The sequence below is a fragment of the Astatotilapia calliptera genome, chromosome 1 (assembly GCF_900246225.1).
Source record: "Astatotilapia calliptera chromosome 1, fAstCal1.2, whole genome shotgun sequence".
In the NCBI taxonomy this organism is placed as follows: domain Eukaryota; kingdom Metazoa; phylum Chordata; class Actinopteri; order Cichliformes; family Cichlidae; genus Astatotilapia; species Astatotilapia calliptera.
The window spans coordinates 12712289-12730439 of record NC_039302.1 but is presented as its reverse complement, the minus strand read 5'-3'; the positions used below and the strand labels follow the sequence as shown (position 1 = coordinate 12730439).

General features: G+C 40.8%; 1 protein-coding gene, 1 long non-coding RNA gene and 1 other non-coding gene across 4 annotated transcripts in view; 1 reads left to right on the top strand and 2 right to left on the bottom strand.

Moving 5' to 3' along the window:
- Positions 1-11: 11 nt before the first annotated feature.
- Positions 12-2276, bottom strand: LOC113020771 (uncharacterized). Of its 2 annotated transcripts, none has more exons than XR_003272224.1 (4): positions 2107-2276; positions 1521-1656; positions 1142-1228; positions 12-685 (listed from the first exon to the last, which is right to left on the bottom strand). It is a non-coding gene; the product is annotated as an uncharacterized LOC113020771 (long non-coding RNA). The 2 variants fall into 2 exon arrangements; XR_003272227.1 differs by having other exon boundaries at positions 1521-1653.
- On the bottom strand, positions 968-1101 carry LOC113028118 (small nucleolar RNA SNORA31). Its single transcript, XR_003273196.1, has one exon. It is a non-coding gene; the product is annotated as a small nucleolar RNA SNORA31 (small nucleolar RNA).
- Positions 2277-2701: 425 nt separating the features above from the next.
- LOC113020750 (protein TANC1-like) overlaps positions 2702-18151 on the top strand; it is a 50288-nt gene continuing 34838 nt past the window's right edge. Inside the window, exons 1-7 of the mRNA XM_026164967.1 lie at positions 2702-2800; positions 3021-3125; positions 4450-4653; positions 7831-7923; positions 9478-9608; positions 11543-11843; positions 12555-12836. Of these exons, the coding sequence (XP_026020752.1) occupies positions 3050-3125; positions 4450-4653; positions 7831-7923; positions 9478-9608; positions 11543-11843; positions 12555-12836 (1087 nt within the window). The 5' untranslated portion in view covers positions 2702-2800; positions 3021-3049. The remainder of the gene's footprint in view (positions 2801-3020; positions 3126-4449; positions 4654-7830; positions 7924-9477; positions 9609-11542; positions 11844-12554; positions 12837-18151) is intronic.

The following is an 18151-nucleotide window of genomic DNA, read 5'->3' as shown; positions in this document are numbered from 1 at the left end:
AATCAAACTAACATGTACACACATCTGCATTTTTATTCTAAATACTAACAGAAATATAGCAGAAGTGCTATACTTCAGTGTGGACTACAGTAAAAGGCATTCAGTACATTTATATAAAACTGGTAATAGGTGGTCAGTTTGATATTACTCATTACTGACATTGACTACCCATATTGAAATTTATTCCCCAGTGACAGGTGGTACCTGCCTTTGGGAATGGCTGTAGTTCAGCTATATGGCAGCGCAGCCACCAGTCTAGTATTTTGAAAGAGAGTCAACTATAGTTACAATAATCCAAGAAAAATTCCTAATTGTCACTTTACAGTGACTTACTGATGCACGGTTTTCTGTATTAATGTAGGGTCTTTACAGTATGAAGCCCCATGAGGCTGGAGTTGTAAAGTGTTGAATACTTTCCCACAGACTTAAACTTTTACTTTCACAAAAGTACTCATGAAAATACGGTTGAATAATTTTATTTAAATAAAAAAATAAAAATAAAAAAAAAGTCAGGTTTATACAACACAAATCTTGCTGGCAAATGAAGACCTGCTATAAATGCAGCACTGAAACCACAACATGACAATTACAAACTTGCTCTTCGGTTTCTTTGGCAACAGAGGAAGTGAAGATGTCCCACTGGGCCAAGCTCCATTTGCTTTTTACAATGCATCCCACTCATTATCTGTAAGAAGGGGTAAAATATTAAATAAAAATATTAGAAAATGTAAACATCCAACTGCATAAAGATATCAGCGATCCTGCAATAAACAATTTAAAGTAAGATCTCATCAATGCCTTCAGTCAACAGTGACCACCACAGTCTGTCTAGAAACCACTACCCTGTAAATCTGTCTTGAAAGCATGTGCAGGTATTAATGTATTTAGTGGGTGAATACTTAAAGCTGTCACGTCACACCACGTATCCCCATGTGAACCCAACCTTTGACCATTCCTAACAAGCTTAAAATGTATTCCTCTATTCAATCTGTGCTGCTATAAAAATGAAGCAGTCAGAAAGCGCAAGGAAGGCTCAGTTTAGCATCTCTATGCAAACCCAGAAGCCAAAGAAGTCTGCTCCAGATCTATCAGTGGATGCAAATTCATGTACAACCCCAGTTAAAACATTTTAAGCGCTCACCAGCATTCTCAGCGTTGGTCCACAGCTTGTCAGCCTCTCGCAGCTCTGGTTTTATTACCCCGTGCCTTATACATATCCTTCATACGTCTGAAGGAGGAAAAATTTTTTATACATGATACAGTCTCTTTACAAGAATATGTAATTAAGGTTTTTGTGTGCTGGCATGTTAAAACAAACATTTTATCCTCCCTTCTTCAATCTGAGACGCCATGGAAAATGAGCGATCAGAAAGCGCAGGGACATTTAATATTACATCTAAATGTTATAACCCAGGAACTCACAGCAGAGAGCCCAGGCTGTCAAAGATGTGGTCCGAGGACAGGCTTGGTCACTTTACTAAACAGTAGCAAAGTCGTTACAATGTAAACTCAATACATACATGTTCGCACACTGCTTGTCAGCTGTCGTCTCAGGTCATGTAATACACAGCTACTGGCATCACTAGTGCATCATGCTGAAACACATCAGTCATCCGCAGCTGGCTCATACAGGTATTCATCCAGCGGGATGATCTGCTTTAAAAGTGCGAAAAAATACGTTAAAAAACGCTTTAACACTTAATCAAGGTCAGAACAGGTTTAGCAGATATGCGCATGGAAAATATTAGTTACAAAGCTCATGTTAGAATTAACATGAGCTAACTAGCAATAATGGAGCACATCCGGTGCTATGCTAAATCTGGTATCGTTAACGAGTATCCATTAACCTTTCTTAAAATCAGCTCTCTCTCATGGCACGAGGCATCATATTTAGCCCCGTGTTACTGCTCATTTCGCTCACTTAGCCGTTAGTCTGGGGCAAAACTAAGAAGCCGGGATTATTTTGCACAAAATATTTTCTAACTCGTGACACAAAATGGCTCGAGCTCATTTTACACGTGTCCGTTGATTCACCATAAAACTCAACAGAACAGACGTCACTAACTTAGCTGTCTTTAACTCGACAGGGCGCCTGAATATACTTACAGTAGGTCATGTCAGGTAAGGTGAATGAGTCGCCGAGGTTACGCATTATAAAGTTCACAAGAACGCCTTTCACTTGCTGCAACACACGAGAGCACAGGCAGCGAAAGGACTGCTCTGAGGTTATCATCCGGATTATAAAGGATGCCGGTGGCGGCTCATTGTCGCCCCCTTGAGGCCGGTTAGGAACTTGTAATTTGCGCTGTCGTCCCCTGGTGTTCAAAATGGATCACGGCATGTATTTAACGTAATGTCCGAGTGCGCTGCTTTGATATTCACTCCAGCTTCCTTAGAAAATTACACGAAGTTAGGCTACTCTTAAAATATTTATCAAAAACTAATTTAAATGAGTTTGAGCACAAACTATTATTAGCTGGCCTGGCATAGTATGAGAGATATAGATTACAGCGAATAATAAAAAATAAAAAATGGCAGTTTCATTAAGTTCAAACATCAAAATGGGATAAAGACACAAAAAACATAAAAGGATAGGATAAGATGTATCAAATGCATAGACAGATTTCCATCAAATGTGGAACACAGGGCCAATGCGCATGTGCAAGACGACCCCCTTCTCCCATCATTTTCTGGAGGTGAAACACTTCTTAATTGGACTCCGCGAGTTTAAATGCTCCTCCATCAGCTTCCTGTGGATATATGTGAGGACATGGAGGCATCAAAGAAGACTTAAGAGCAGGTAATCTGAGAATTTTGGGATGCTTATTTTTTTCATATCTAGCTTACTATAATAATTCGTGCAAACTATTTGTTAAAGACTATATATATAGATCATGGTATTAAAATAAAAACACCATTTAAATGTGGCAGCTGAATTAAGAACTAACAGCGGGGGTAATTTTGTCTGAATAATGTGCCCCTAATTCAAATGAACATTTAACTTTTTTTCCCTTCCACAGTCAGTAGACGGTGAAGCAACAGCCCAGCTATGTTCAGAGCAGTTTTTGGAAACAAGAGAGATGGAGGAGGAAAACGAGGGGAGAAAAAGAGCCAGAGGCACTCAGGTAGAAACAAAACCACTGGAAGTACCAGTGAAGCAAAAACGAGGCATGCATGCTGAACAAAATAATATTGCAACTTTTAGCAGATGTTTTTTTTTTAACTGTATGCCCCTTTTGTTTGGAGGTCACAATACTGTAAATGGAAAATGTATGTTATGTTGTGCACACTCATTCTGGTGTTGTTTGATGGTAATATTCAGGTTCTCTCTTCTCTTGGGTGATTTAAGTAGAGTCATTTCAATTAGCCTAATTCATCAGTGTTCCGTCCTTCACACAGTGTCCCGGTGCTTGAATTTAAAGTGTGTCAGACGAAGTTAGAGTGGGTTAAGCAAACATCCTGACCTACTAAACACACGTTGAACACCAGAAGAATTTGTGAGTCCAGCAGATGTATCTGTGCACTTGGCATGAGGCTGTTGTGTCTCCTGTACATAAGTTCAGTGTTCTTTAGGATTCTCTGTCGCAGATGAAATGAAGCTTTTTGTTTTTTAATTTTTTTTATTTTAAAAGTGTACACTTGTCAACTCGCTGCAGTAAAGATGTGATTCCAGAGTGTGTTGCAGAGATACATAAACATAAGTAGAGCTGGGTATTAGAGCAACCATGTTGCCCATCAATATTTGATAGTGTGCTCCACTGGGTAGAAAGAACAGAGAGGCTGATAGAGAACTGTGTCAGTCTCATTAAAATGATAAAGTGTGTTTACAGTACACTGGCTCTTCTCTGATCATTTGCAGAGAGATGCCACTTTCTGCCTCCTTCTTTAAAGCTTGCCATTAAAAGGCTATGATCATTCCACACTTTCAGGGATTATGCAACAGCATAATAGATGAATTCATAGATTAGGCAATGCAGTTCTGACTACTTATTTGGCTAGTGGTAAAACACACTCATTCAAAGAAGAAGGTAGTAAATTGCTTAATTTTGCTACAGGGCAAACTATGGCAATGATATATAATCAGTATATAAGTGAGTCTCTCTAATCACATGGCTTTGGGAATTATAATGTCTCTTTAAAGGCTGTAATAAGAGTGGATATGAAAATGATTGAAGTATTAAGAGAGAATAACTGTAGCCAGTTTAATGAGCGTGATCCCAATTCTTTAAATAGATGATCCAGCAATGCCAACTTTCCATTACCTCACTGGGAAATATGCCTGGAGACACGATGTGTTTGCTGTGTCGCAGCCTTCTGTGAGACATATTTAATAGGCTTATTCTCTTCTTGTGATATCCTAGATCTACTGTAACTGCACTAACTCTGCTTTTACCTCAACACCTGCCCACCTCTGTCTTCTCTCTACACCCGCCTATGCGTTCCACGCAGGTGACGAGGTGTATGCCCACAGCACCTTGCAGAGAGGCAGCGGCCAGCGCGCCTCTCACTTCCAGGACCACGATGGCGGCTGCACCAAAAACTCAGCAAAACAGAAGAGACTGACCAAGGGCGTGTCCATTTCTTTGCCCTCCTCCCCTCTTCTCCCTCACCAGGCCGACATTGTTCCCTCCCAGTCGTGCAGCAAGTTCCCAGGTGGGTTCACTTGAGATGATCATCCAAACAAAAGCGTGGTCTGGATGTGCTGTATGTAACTGAGAGTGACAAGGAGGTGTGCGTCAGGGACTAGCTGCAAAAATAACAGCATGCTTTCACGGGTTTGCCTTGATTAGCGGGGATCGTCTGTGCGTTCAGCTGTTCCATACATGTGACAGAAAATCCAAGTGCATACAGACCGTGCCTCTAGGGCTCAAAAGCATGTTGACAGATTGTCAGAGTAAATAATTAAGTGAGATAACTTAAGGCAAGAAACCTCAATTAGGTGGGTCATTTTTGAAATATTGTACTATTTTGGATCAATGTGTAAGATATTAAGTCACATTTTTGGTCACGATGAAAGAGAAAATAAACCAACCATTAATTTGAGGCCAGCTTATTATCACATGCATCACATCTACTGTTGGCATGACAAACAAAATGTGTTTTTACTTATTCAAACAACTGTGAATTGGGGCACACGTTAGCCGACAGACTGAAATCCATTTCATGTGATCTGTGTTTGATTGTTGCAGAAAAGCATTGTTACCTGGCATTGCCTTTTCTCTTGATTCCCATATTTCCTGTCAATCTGTCTCATCAAAGCTTCAATAAACCAAAAATGACAAAAAGTGCAGAAGCAGAATCACGTGACGTGATTCAGTTATGTGATAAAGAAACTACGTCCTCTTTGAATTCGAAGGTTTTACGTATCAGGATATCCTTTTAAAAATGACCTTGTCGTTAGCAGATTATAAAATAATTTACACGCAGCAGCAACATGTGTTACACTGTGTATTTATTGTCATATAGCAAAAACTGAGCCAGAGTGCAGGAGCAGTGTGTGAAAAACTAAGTAAACCCCAGTAGCTTGTAAAACCACTTCTACCAGCAATAACTTGGTATGACTTTATCAGGCTCTCACATTGTTGGAGCAATTTTGTCCCACTCTTCTTTACAGCATTGTTTCAGTTCATTGAGGTTTGTGAGCATTTACTCGCAGACAGCTCTCCTGCTGCAGTATTTCAGTTTGTTTGCAGACTGGGCTTTGACTGGGGCATTTCATCATCTCGATTCTTTTCTTTTTTAAGCCATTCTGTTGGAGATTTGTTGCTGGGCTTGGGATCATTGTCCTGTTGCATGAACCAGCTTCAGTTTTAGCTGTCAGAATGGTTTCACATTTGACTCTTGAATACTTTGGCGTTCAGAGGAGTTCATGGTCAATGACTGCAAGGTGTCCAGCTCCTGTGGCTGCATAGCAAGCCCAAATCATCACCGCTCCACCACCGTGCTTCACAGCTGCTATGAGGTGTTTGTGCTGATATGCTGTGTTTGGTTTTCTCCGAACGTGGTGCTGTGATTCATCTCCATGTTGGTCTTATCTGTACAAAGGACATTGTTCCAGAAGTCTTGTGATTTGTTCATATGTAACTTTGTAAACCTAATCTATGCCGACATGTGCTTTCTCCTGTAGACCCTTCCCAACAAGTCATGCTTATTTAATCATTTTCTAATTGTACTGTCATGAACTTTAACATTTAACATGTCACCTGAGGGCTGTAGAGTCTGAGATCATGCAGTACTCAGTTCCTCTGAGTGGATTTGTCAGGGATGTCCACTCCTGGAAAGACTGCCCTGCATGTTTTCCACTAGTGGTGTTCGGTGTAGTATAATCGACTTGAAGGGCATTTATTTAAGTGCATTTGATAGCAGCACCCCCTGCTAACAGATGCACTTCCTATGGAAGCACTAAAGGTCTCCTTCACAAGACTGCTACTGTGTTTTGCCTTAGTTTATGTTACATAAATAATGACATATTGTAATATTTATGTGATGTTGTTCTTCTGAGAATGTATTCATCTACTTTACTTTCTTCTCATGATATGTAAAACCTTAGATTTTAAAAAAGGTGTAGTTACTTTTTGCGGATTTACTTTTTCAATGTCATTAAAGTTACACTGTGATTTATATTAAGGTACCACTTAACTACCTGTAAAATGCTAATGCTCAGTGTATGCAAACTGGTACTTTCAAATTTTCTTTATTGTTTTTGAAAGCTCAGTTGTAGGTCACAAAGCAACCTGCTTGTATATACTGGTTAATGTCAGGTTTAAGGTGAGCAACTCTGTACGTACAGCATTCTTCATAGTAGGTCAATCAAAAGAAATATTAGAGCACAAATTTTATAGTATCTTATACGGAAAGTTCCTTGATTTGCATATTCTTCTGTGAATTTTAAATATTTTAAAGCTTATAAATACATGGAACAAAGAGTAAATATTTTCAGTAGTAATAATCTTTAAAAAAACCCCTCATGTTCTGCGATATTTTCCATATTTGAATCCATCTAAATTTGCTGCATGTAAGAAAGTTAACTTTACATTTACCGACCTTAGAGGGAACACCAGGTGGCAGTGTGCTGCAGTAAGTACAGCCATTCAAAAAAAGGTGCTATTGCATTTCATTACATGTAGCACTGCCTTGTTTTCCCACCCGAGCAAATATGAGATTGAAAATTGCAGTAAGTGAAAAAATATATCTAAATCTATATTAGAGTGTCATGGCTTTTGTTTCTTTGGCAATCAAATATTGAACGGTATGTTAGACTTCCGAGTGTTTCTGAGTTGATTCACATGCGTGATTCAAACACTAAGAAGCCTTGAGTATTAAAAAAAAACATGTCAGTGTACGCAAACATCTCATCCTCAAACGGGCTCCAGTGCTGAAGAATCTGCACCTCAAAAAACACTGAGATATTGCATAAAGTGAGACACACCCACACACATCAGAGTGCACCGCTGTCCCTACCACACACACACACACACACACACACACACACACACACACACACACACACACACACATTTGTGGTGTTAATATATTATAGATATCCGCCCACAGTCCAGTGAATGTTGCACTGTTTGTATTCATGGCTTACACTGTATACATTCTTCTTTATACTCATGGGACACAATTCAAATTCTGCACCACAGATCTCATCTGAGGAGGCTTAATTTCTCTCTCTCTCTCTGTGTGTCTCTCTCTCGCCCTCCCTCTCTCTCACTTTCTTTCATATCCCTCCCTACCTCCACCCTCAATCCATCCCCCCTCCCACCCTGCCTGCTCTCCCTCCCTCCCTCCCTCCCTCTCCCTTCTGCCTCTTTGCTGTGGCCAAAGGACGGGTAAGGAGGCTGGAGTATGTGGATGGCTCTTCCAGCGCAAGAGAGCCACTCGTCTTTGCCTCATGCCGTGGCAAAGCAGACCACAGAGGTGAGAACGGGAGCGTGTGGGCGTGGGTATAGCATCGTCGTGTGTGTGTTTTGTTTTGTTTTGGCAGGTGTTGATCAGTGGAGCTGAATGAGAATAGGGCTATAGGTGAGAGAGAATGAATGAGAAAGAGATTCAAGAGAAAATGAGGGCAGGTTAATTACATCTAAAAGGCTTTGCTGAGTTTTTTTCCTCTGTAAGATGTATATAAGGATAGTGGTGCCTGTGTCATTTTCATGGGATGGCTGAGAGTGGATTTGTTTTATTCCAGTTTCTCTTGAGTCGTTGCCCTGGCTTCTTTGTATGCTGCTTTACACAGTTAAGGTTAGCAATAATGGTGTAAACACTGACCTCTCTGCCAGCTTTCTCTGTGTTTCTGGCCAGAGGGCTACCCTTGGGCTAAACAGATTTCACGAGGCATCTTCCATCCTGGTTGCCAGGCACCTCTCAGCTTCCCGTTTCCAATGGCAACTGCTAGGTGGTTTGATGAATAGAACTGGACATTCGGTGTGTCCTCATGTTACTCCAGATTGGATCGCAGTGCACTGCTGACTAAATGCAAAGTTTTCCCTCCTCCCCCCTCGCTGCAATACACATCCTGCCCAAATATTCAGCAGATGCCCAAGCTGTGAAAAAAGTACCAACAAAGGCTACACTAAGGAAGGTTGTAACTGGGGCACCTTCCAAAACAAAACAAAACAAAAAGCAGACAAAAAAAAAAAGACCACACTTGATTCTCAGAACTGACCCTTTTCCTCTCAGGGTTTGACTTGTGTTTTGTACACAATTTGTTTGTCTGTAAGAGTGATGTAGTGTCTTTAAAGCGTGAGAGTGAGCCAGAAAGAGAACGACTGAGTGGAATGTGATGTCTAAATGAAAAGATGTTTGCGTGGAGGAGTGAGCTGTTCCTGTAATCCATGATGTCCTGTCATCCTGTTTATATGCCTACTCAATATGCATGTTACTCAGCTGATAACAGCACACAGATGAGGTGCGAGAATGAACGAATGTATCGCTCGTCCGGGTAAAGCGCAGAGACGCGAAAACTGTTTACTTGCTGAAGTAAGCATGGACCTTAAAGGAGCAGGGGTTGGAGGTCAGAGCATAGGGGAGCCTTAAACAGTGATAAATGAATGCTGCACATGGCCTTTGTCAGCCAGTCTCTAGGAACGACAGTGGAGGCAGAGCCGAGGCACTCCTTTCTGCTCCAGAGTCGACGCCGAGCTCATTGAAATTCACAACCTGTCTCTTAACCGAGAGCACCTGGCAGGCGTGAGCACGGGCAAACTCACAACCTCACACAACCTCTCGCTGCTGCTGCGTCAACCCGGGGACTGGAAAGCCACTGTCTGTGCATCCGTAATCAGTGCAGCTGGGGCTGCGCTGACCTGTGGATGCATACATTTCTTTCAGTCCACTGCCTGATGCTGCTGGGTGGGAAGCTCTAAAAGGGAGCTGTGCTCAATCTGCAGCATCGGTTTGTCGGTGGCTTCATTTGGCCCGCTGTGTTTTTTCATGCTTGTTAATCCCTGTGTCCCGAATGTGTGTATGCTCCAGACCTCCACGTGGAGCCACAGCCTGGCTCCTCCCTCTCTAACCAGGAACTAATGACCAGACTATGCTTCTTATTGGGAGAAACAACGCCCGGTACTGCTAGCTCTCCTATGGAGGACAGGAGGGAAAAGAAGGTAAGGCCACATATTGATTAACTGGCCCCATACTGCCATGGCATAGAAAAGGAGAATGGATGGTGTAAAAGAAAAACAACGATTGCCCTCACGATCTTCTTTATTGAATCAAGCTTATTAAAGATAATTAGACTGCATTTTAAAATGCAGTTGCACAGAACTCATTGTGTACTGTGTGAGTGTGTGCTTTGAGCACTCAAATCACTCTGTATGTATTTTGCATCATTATTAATTGCTTTGCTATGTGTCCGCATGGCTTTTACACTCAGTGCCTGATTAGTTTAAGCTCTGTGTATAAAGAGTTATTGTTTGTGCGAATGTCTTTCGATCTTTTTGCCTTTGCATGCTTCAGCCATGGCCCATTTTCGCAGCCTCATTCCACCACCTGAGCTCCAGATTCAGTCAGTTTCACAGAGATAGCAAAGCTCATATGAGGAATGTGGGTTGTCCTGGCTAAGATAGATGAGGCTTTGGTATAAAGGGAATAACAGTGAGCTGTTTAAACTCTGCTGCCTTGTCTCCATACATTCTCTGTGTTGCAGAAAGGTTGCATCAGTAATGAAGAGACCTGAAATGCACGTGATCAAATGAAAGGATAAAAGACTCCTTTTTGTTTTTTGCGCCCGTCTGTTAAAAAAAATGTGAATTCAAACATTTTTCAATTCTCGCTCCCTTAATTGGTAAATGCTATGAATTTTTATATGATGTAGACATGTATTTTTAAAGACCAGTGGAGAAACTCAATAGATTAAAAGCATTCATTAAAATGTACGAGCTAGAACCAAGACCCCTTTGACAACCTAAAGAAAAACGTCACAGTCTTTCTTATATAATGTAACTCACCGCAGTGCTGCTGTAGTGATGTGCACTTGCTATTATGTGTGCATATGTGTTTTCTGTTCTCTCAAAAGGTGAGTTTAAAAGTTGAAGGCTTTTTTATTGATGGGTATGATAGAAGATTTGTTTTCATTACTGCATCCATTTTTTCCAGCCTGACCCTTAGCTTTGTAATTTTTTTGCACTATTAACCCCTTAATGTCCAATGTATCATATTTTATACATTTTATACAGTTTTTCTTACTTCTGCATCATAAATATGATTTTTTTTTCCTAACGGGAAAACTTAAATTCCACAATATGTTTTTAAATGATAAACTGCAGAAAAATGCTGAATGTAACAAATATATAACAAATTAAAACTCCTATATTTAAGGTTTAATTAACACTCAATTTATAAATTAAAAAAAAAATAGAAATTTCTGGCAAGTATTTCATGTTGCAGGCTTTAAAGGGTTAAATACTTACTTCCCATGTTATAGTTATTGCATTGGCAAGTATGCGAAGTCAGGTCTGAGTATCTTGAATTTACTCATCAGAGGTGACTTAAAAAAAGTTGCGTGTTCGAAAAGCGAGTATAATACTTGCCTTTTTCGATTTCCCTACTTAAAATTTAGGTGTGCTGTTTTAATCAGTAACATCGTTTAGACTGATGCCGTGATTTCTTTTTTGCACTTTTTTGTCTTTCCTCTGTGTGGTACATCGCAAAAAACCCCAGAGCGTGGTAAATTCTGAATGTCTGCAGTGATTGATTTTAGTTTTGACGACAGCCAGTCATCTTTAGAAAAAAGGAAAAACTGGGAAATGACAGCAAGGATGAAAATAACTGGAATTATCTTTTCAATTCCCATCTGCATGCACGCTCAAACATATTCACTCACTATTGCAAATAACGCTGCGCAAGAAGGCCAACAGTGTCACGAGGAGTGAAGTGCTGTTAAAAGGTTTGAAATTGGCACTGCTAATTTACTCCACTTTCAACATAGAGGAATTTCACTTAAACATGCTCAAATATTGTTCCACAGAGCCTTTTTTCCACCTTTATTTATGGCTTAACTTTTTCTAACCCTTTCTCTTCTCTGGTTTTTTTTCCCCAGTATGATTCCTCTGCTCAGGGGGGGAGTCCCAGCTCCACCCTGACCTGCAGCACAGCCTCACCCTGCTCAGAGAGCCCCTCGTCCACCCTGAGCACCAGTGCGGGAGGCCAGTCTTTGCCCCAGCCTTTACCTTTACCTTCTCCCCACTGTGGCTCTAGCAGCAGTCCCAGTGGAACCCTCTCTAGCCCTGCATCCAGCCCAGCCCCTTGCCCTCCTTGTGGACTCATGACTGGGAGCAGTCCAGGGCCTCCATCTCAAAGCCCCACCTCAACGTTGGAGAGCAAGGATAGTGGAATTATAGGTGAGAGCTGCTGCTGCTCTGTGTCTCCAGATGGTATCTGTTCATATTACAGGACTTCAAATTGTGTTTTTTTTTCTTCTTCTTCTTTTTTTTTTTACACATAGTGACGCACGTCCAACACAGATGCCTAGTCGTGCATCATCAGAAGTTTAAAAAAAAAAACGGTTAGCTAAACAAACATGGGCTATAATATGGAATCGGGAAATGAAATATGACTCTCCTGGTGTTTGCCACACCTTCCTACAATCTCAAAGTTAGGGAGATGCAACATCACTATCTATGTAAAATGTGCACCTCTACCCCACAGCCAGTTTCTCTGTTTGTCTGTGCCACTTCAGCCTTCAGGCTTCAGCTCCCTCCTGTCAAAACTGGGACACTGCTGTCTTTGTTGCTTACGGGTCTGATTCTCCCAAAATAGGACACTTTTTTTTTCTTTAAATAGAGTTTGTATTTATAGTTGAACACAAAAAGGTAGAGGGCTCATCAAGTACAATGAAACTTATTGATTGATGACTTGTGAGTAAAACAAAAAAGGGTGTATTTCATTGTAGATTGAATAAATGTGTTTTTGATGATGTTGAAGCTATTGCTTAACTTTTTGTCTTTAGTCATTTATGAGGATGTGCATATAAGCAGTCACATGCCAGATGTTGTTGTTGTTTTTTTTCTTTTCTTGGCTCTGTTAACCATATTTTTCTTTCCGCTGCACAGCAACAATCACTAGTTCTTCTGAGAATGAGGAGCGCAGCACCTCCACTGAGGGTCTGGGTAAGGACGAAGGCCCAGAGGGAAGTGGCGGCGTAATGGGCCATACAAATGAGGACCGCCATCCCAGGCCAACCAGGGACAATCTCACAACCCAGCCAGATGAGGCCTTACCTAGAATGGACATCATGGAGCCCAGAACTCCACCAGCACCGAAAAGGCCCCTCCCACAGCACCATTTGCACAGCACCTCCTCTCTTGCGCTGCCCCGTCCAAACTCAGTAGCAGGTACCCAGGTTCTCGTTCTTTCTTATTCTGCGAATTAAGAAGCGGTTATGACTTTGAGAGAGATTTGGGATTGTGCACCTTCTCAGCTGCTGATGGATTAATACGTTTCATATCTCCCAGTTTCATATGAAGCTGGCTGTCTATGAGCCAAGCTAAGGGAATCTTAAGGGAATACAGTTTGGCTAATTACTGCGTATTTCCTAGGGTCTTGCTGTCACCTCTAAGTTGTTAGTCAACCAACAAACATTCCAGGAAGTTAATTTTCCCGGCCAAGAAATAGTCCCACTCATTACCCCCAACACGCAAAAGCAAAAAAAGCAAAAAAAAGCAAAACGTGCCATTTTTACACCTCCATTCTTGCACACATTAAACAAATGATTCATAATTAGTGAGCTAGTGAGTGAGTTGTTAAAAGATGCCATTATACTGTAGATGAAGTGGGCTAATGAGAGTATGAATATGGCAGCTGTGACCCGAGTGATTAATTAATGGACTGATTAATATTGACTGAATAGCAAATTGATTAAGTTGATTGTTAACTTGATACTCTCAAACTGTTCATGCAATGCAGTAGAAGGATAATTTAGAAAAGTGCCTGCGATGCAGAACTGAACTTCACTGCACCGTGTGCTGGTGCTCCACTTACCACGGAGGCTGGATACACACAGTGAGCAGTACCAGTTAAAAGTCCTGGGAGGCCTCTAGTTGTCATAAAAATACCCCCCCTACAGTCACGATCTTTGCTAATGCATGAGGCTCTTTTTCTTCCTTTAGATGTCAGTTCATTTGTAGTGGGAGCAAAAGAAGAGATTCCCTAAGGAGTGGATTCACAGTAACGCCTGCCAGTTTCTTCTGTCAGCTGGTGCTTTCATTTAGACACTCTTGATGAAATTCAGTATCAAGATGAAACAAGCTGCATGTAGCGGTTAGGATTTTACTTCATCTTCATGAACGATTAGACATAGAGGAGCAGGATGAATATATTTATATATGATATACATAATAAGACAAGAAAAAATGAAATCTAAAACTTAAAATTTAGGTGTTTAACGTATTAGTGTCAGGCATTAGTGTCAAACTGTAGACAGATGCAACTTGTGATAAAGATAAACTTGTGCTCCGGTTAGATTCAGATAAAAACATTGAGTTGCATTTTGCATTCACCCACAAGTCATTTTTATGGAAATGTTCCTCACAGCTTTATTATTAACCACCAGTTATACATGAATCCATATTTACATGATAGCATCACACAGTTGCTTCAGATTTGTTGGCTGCACGTCCATGATGTGAATGCCCCGTTCCACCAAATCCCACAGGTGCTCTATTGGAGTGAGATCTGTTGACTGTGGAGGCCATTTGAGTCCAGTGAACTCACTCTTATGTTCAAGAAACCAGCTGGAGATGATTGAAGCTTTGTAACATGGCTTGCTATCCTGCTGGAAGCAGCCATCATCAGATGGGCACACTACGGTCATAAAGGGATGAACATGCTCGACAACAACACTCAGATAGGCTGTGGTGCTGAAGGATGGTACTAAGGGGCCCAAACTGTGTCAGAAAAATATCACCCACACCCTTTCACCACCATCAACAGCAGCTTGACCCCTTAACAAGGAAGGATTCAGGCTTTGTGCTTATGCCAAATTGTGACCCTGGCTTCTGAATGGCTTCTATGATGGTAGCAGTAATCAGAACTCATCAGACCACGCAACATTTTTATAATCTTCTATTGTCCAATTTTGGTGAGTCTGTGTGACTTTATTTCTCTCTATTATTGTAGGGTCTTTACATTACAATATAAAGAACCTTGCGATGACTGTTGGTGTGGTTTGGCTTTATATAAATAAAGTTGTAGCCTCAGTTCTGTTCTTAGCTGACCAGAGTAGCACCTGGTGTGGCCTTTTGGTGCAGTGTTGTGCATTAAGATATGTTCTTCTGCATACCTTGGTCGTAACAACTAGGTATTTGAGTTACTGTAGCCTTCCCATCAGCTTGAAGGTGATTCTGCCATTACCTCTGGCATAAAGAGGACACCTTTTGCTCAGAGAACTGCTGTTGCAAACCAGTGTAAATCCTAGAAATTGTCATGTGGGAAAATTCAAGTAGATCAGCAGATTCTGAAACACTCAGACCAACAGCAATGCCACACGTAGAGGCACTTAAATCACTTTTCTTACTCATTCTCGTGGTCAGTTTAAACTTCAGCAGGTCATCTTGACCACATCTACGTGATTACATGCCCCCACTTGCTGCCATGTGATTGGCTAATTAGATTTGTGTCTAAACAAGCAGTTGAACAGGTGTACCTAACAAAGTAGCTGGAGAATGTGTAGATTTGAAGAAGTATAATAGCTAAGAAATTAACAAAGTTGCCAGTGTTGTAGCATGAGCATAAATGTATGCAGCTCTCTTTCCTTTCAGAGAACACTCTTACATGGATCTTGCTACTTTATGATGTTGAAGGTCAATCAATTCAGACAAGAGACTCTCAGAAAACAGCTAGAAGCATCAAACTTTAGATCATGGGTTGGATTATATCCACAACTGGTTATAAATTTGTCCTCATCGCATCACAGAGTTTACTGTAAACATCCATTCTGTGAAACTGTAGAGAAGTGTGTGTGTGTGTGTGTGTGTGTGTGTGTGTGTGTGTGTGTGTGTGTGTGTGTGTGTGTGTGTGTGTGTGTGTGTGTGTGTGTGTGTGTGTGTGTGTGTGTGTGTGTGTGTGTGTGTGAGAGAGGCATTTGTGCTCTTTAGAGAGGTCTCATTGTCTAATCCTGGCAAGTAAACACATGCAAACTGTCTGTTTTAGACTCTGAAGTTTATGGAGCTGTGTTAGTACTGAAATGTGGACCTAAGGAGCAGCTTTGGGGCTTGTTCTGTAATTTGATTAGTTCTCAGCAGAGTAAATGGGAGTCTCATGTCAAAAGTTTGAAATTTGTTCAGTCTCCAAATCATTCATCCTTAAAAAAAGCTGAGTAACTCACAAACACAAGAGACATCTGTAGACAAAAACAGAAATTGTATCTTTTCTGTGCCCATGCACGTCTGTCCTGTCCACCACTGAAAGTGATATCTAAATGCTGCTAGGTCTGACCCTACCTCTGTGGCTTCTGTTCATTCAGACATGACGATAAAGCTAATGGATAGTAGTGCACGACTGATAGAAGCTACAAAAAAATGTAAGATGCATCGTGTGTAATGAATATGAAGTCCATCCATTAGTGTATGCAAAGCAGCAAGATTTAGTAGTGAGATAGCATCACGTAGCAAAGAAATGAAAAGAATATGTAGATTACAGTCTGGGCATATATAATCAGATCTATTCCAGTGCAGATGCTAATGTTTAATTGTGCAATTAGTCCATACATAATTTAAAGTCCAAACCAGAGTCCAAACTTTATCACCATTTGTGACCATCTATCTGTTCCTATTAATGTGATCGTAGAGATAATTTGCAGAATGGATGAATGGAGTAACTTCTCACACTTTCCAAAGATAAATGCTGATTCTTAGAAGCAGGAGGGCAGGCTAGATTCAATAAGAGTTGGCTGCTTCATTAATCTTCTGGTGGACTGAAACCGGCGCCATTTTGGTGGGCAGCGCTGCGCAGTGTGGTGGCTGTCGGCGCAGTGAGTGCCTAAAGTAGTTTGTGTTTTTGTTGCAAAATCAGACACTAAAGATGTATGAGTGAATTAGCTGCATCAACTACTTGTGTCTTCAGCATATTTCCCAGGTACCTGTCTCTTCTTAACACATAGCCCATGCTTTTAAATGTGGTTTAAGATGCTTCAGTGGCAGTGGATCAGCGTTCTTTGTTATGTGAGAGATTAATACTACTGGCTAACAAGGATACTGGAGCATCATGGTTACGATAACAGAACAGTACAGGACGTTTTCTGTAGCTAGCGAGATACTAGGAGAGTACATCCTGTGCTGAAGATAGTGCCTTACTTTACTGTTGTTTTTTTCTTCTTTTTTTGGAGAGTGATCCAGATCCCCACTTTAAAGACTTCTTCTTCTGCCAGTGCGCTGCCTCTCTGCTGAGCTTTCTAATATGCAGCCTGGTAGCTTTTGCTTAATGTTGCAGTGAGCAGGCAGTTAGCTTAGTTTGGCCAAAAGAGTGGAAACAAGGAGAAACAGCTTGTGTGGCTCTTTCAAAAATGAGACTATTTACAGCATCGTGGTTCATACTTGAGGTTGATCGTTTTCAGCACCATACTAAATCCTCTTTGACTGTGTAAGTTTCCTTCCTTCCCTTCCCCCCTCCTTGCCATGTGGGTGGTATTGGAGAGTACATTTGCCTGTGGTTCTGGGTCAAGTTTGTTAGCTGGGCACGTTTTTACAAATTTGGCAAAGAATCAAGGTCTGATTGCAAAACTGAGTAACATAAGTGTTTAAATTAGCTGCTTCGAATGATATTAAAACTCCAGATCATTTTTTGTTTTTTACCTTTTATTTTTGTTGAGAAAAAAAATCAAATTTTCACACAATTATCTGTTGGGAGTTAATAAAACTCTTAATCTGGCAAAACAAACAAACAAAATGGTATATGATGTTTGTGTAATTTATCTAAAAAAAGAGTGTAAAAAGAACAGTTCACTTTTGTGTTATGGGTTAGAAGATGGTCTTCACCAAGAAATAGTCAAGGACACGAGTCACTATAAATCTTTTCCATTTTATGAAATGGAGCGTGCTTTGTAATGGCACCCAGCACACTTCTTCCCTTCCTGTTCATAAAAGTCTTGTCTTGTTGGGCAATGAGGGTCCATAAATTGGATTCAGACATCATGCTCTGCCTCTGAAACAATCTTTACTTAAATATGACCGTTTCAAAAATTCATATTGGGAAAATGAGAGAGAACGCCGTAACAGATTTTGGATTTAACATTAACAGAAACTTGGTCTTTCTAAGAAGCTGAATTTGAATTCGGTACATGCTGTCATACCTGGGGAATGTCACACTGAAGTTGGATGAAAATGAGTTGGGGGTTTTTCAAGTATTCAAGCTTTAATATCAGTGAAACCAGTAACCTGATTTGAACCGTTTTAAAGAATGTTATGTTGCTTGTATATGAGAACCTGTACATAAGGGACTTCCTACAGATCCCCAATAATCTCTCAGAGATCCAAATTTTTTATCCAGATATTTTAGGGACTTCAAGCATCCATCATTCTGTGTTAACTTCAGCTGCACTCATGAGAATCCATATTCACAGAGCCACAGTACCTAAAAGATTTGAAGGACCTATCTGAAGCACTTTTCCAGATAATGGAATCTTTCAAATAGCCCCTGAAAAAACGATGCCAGA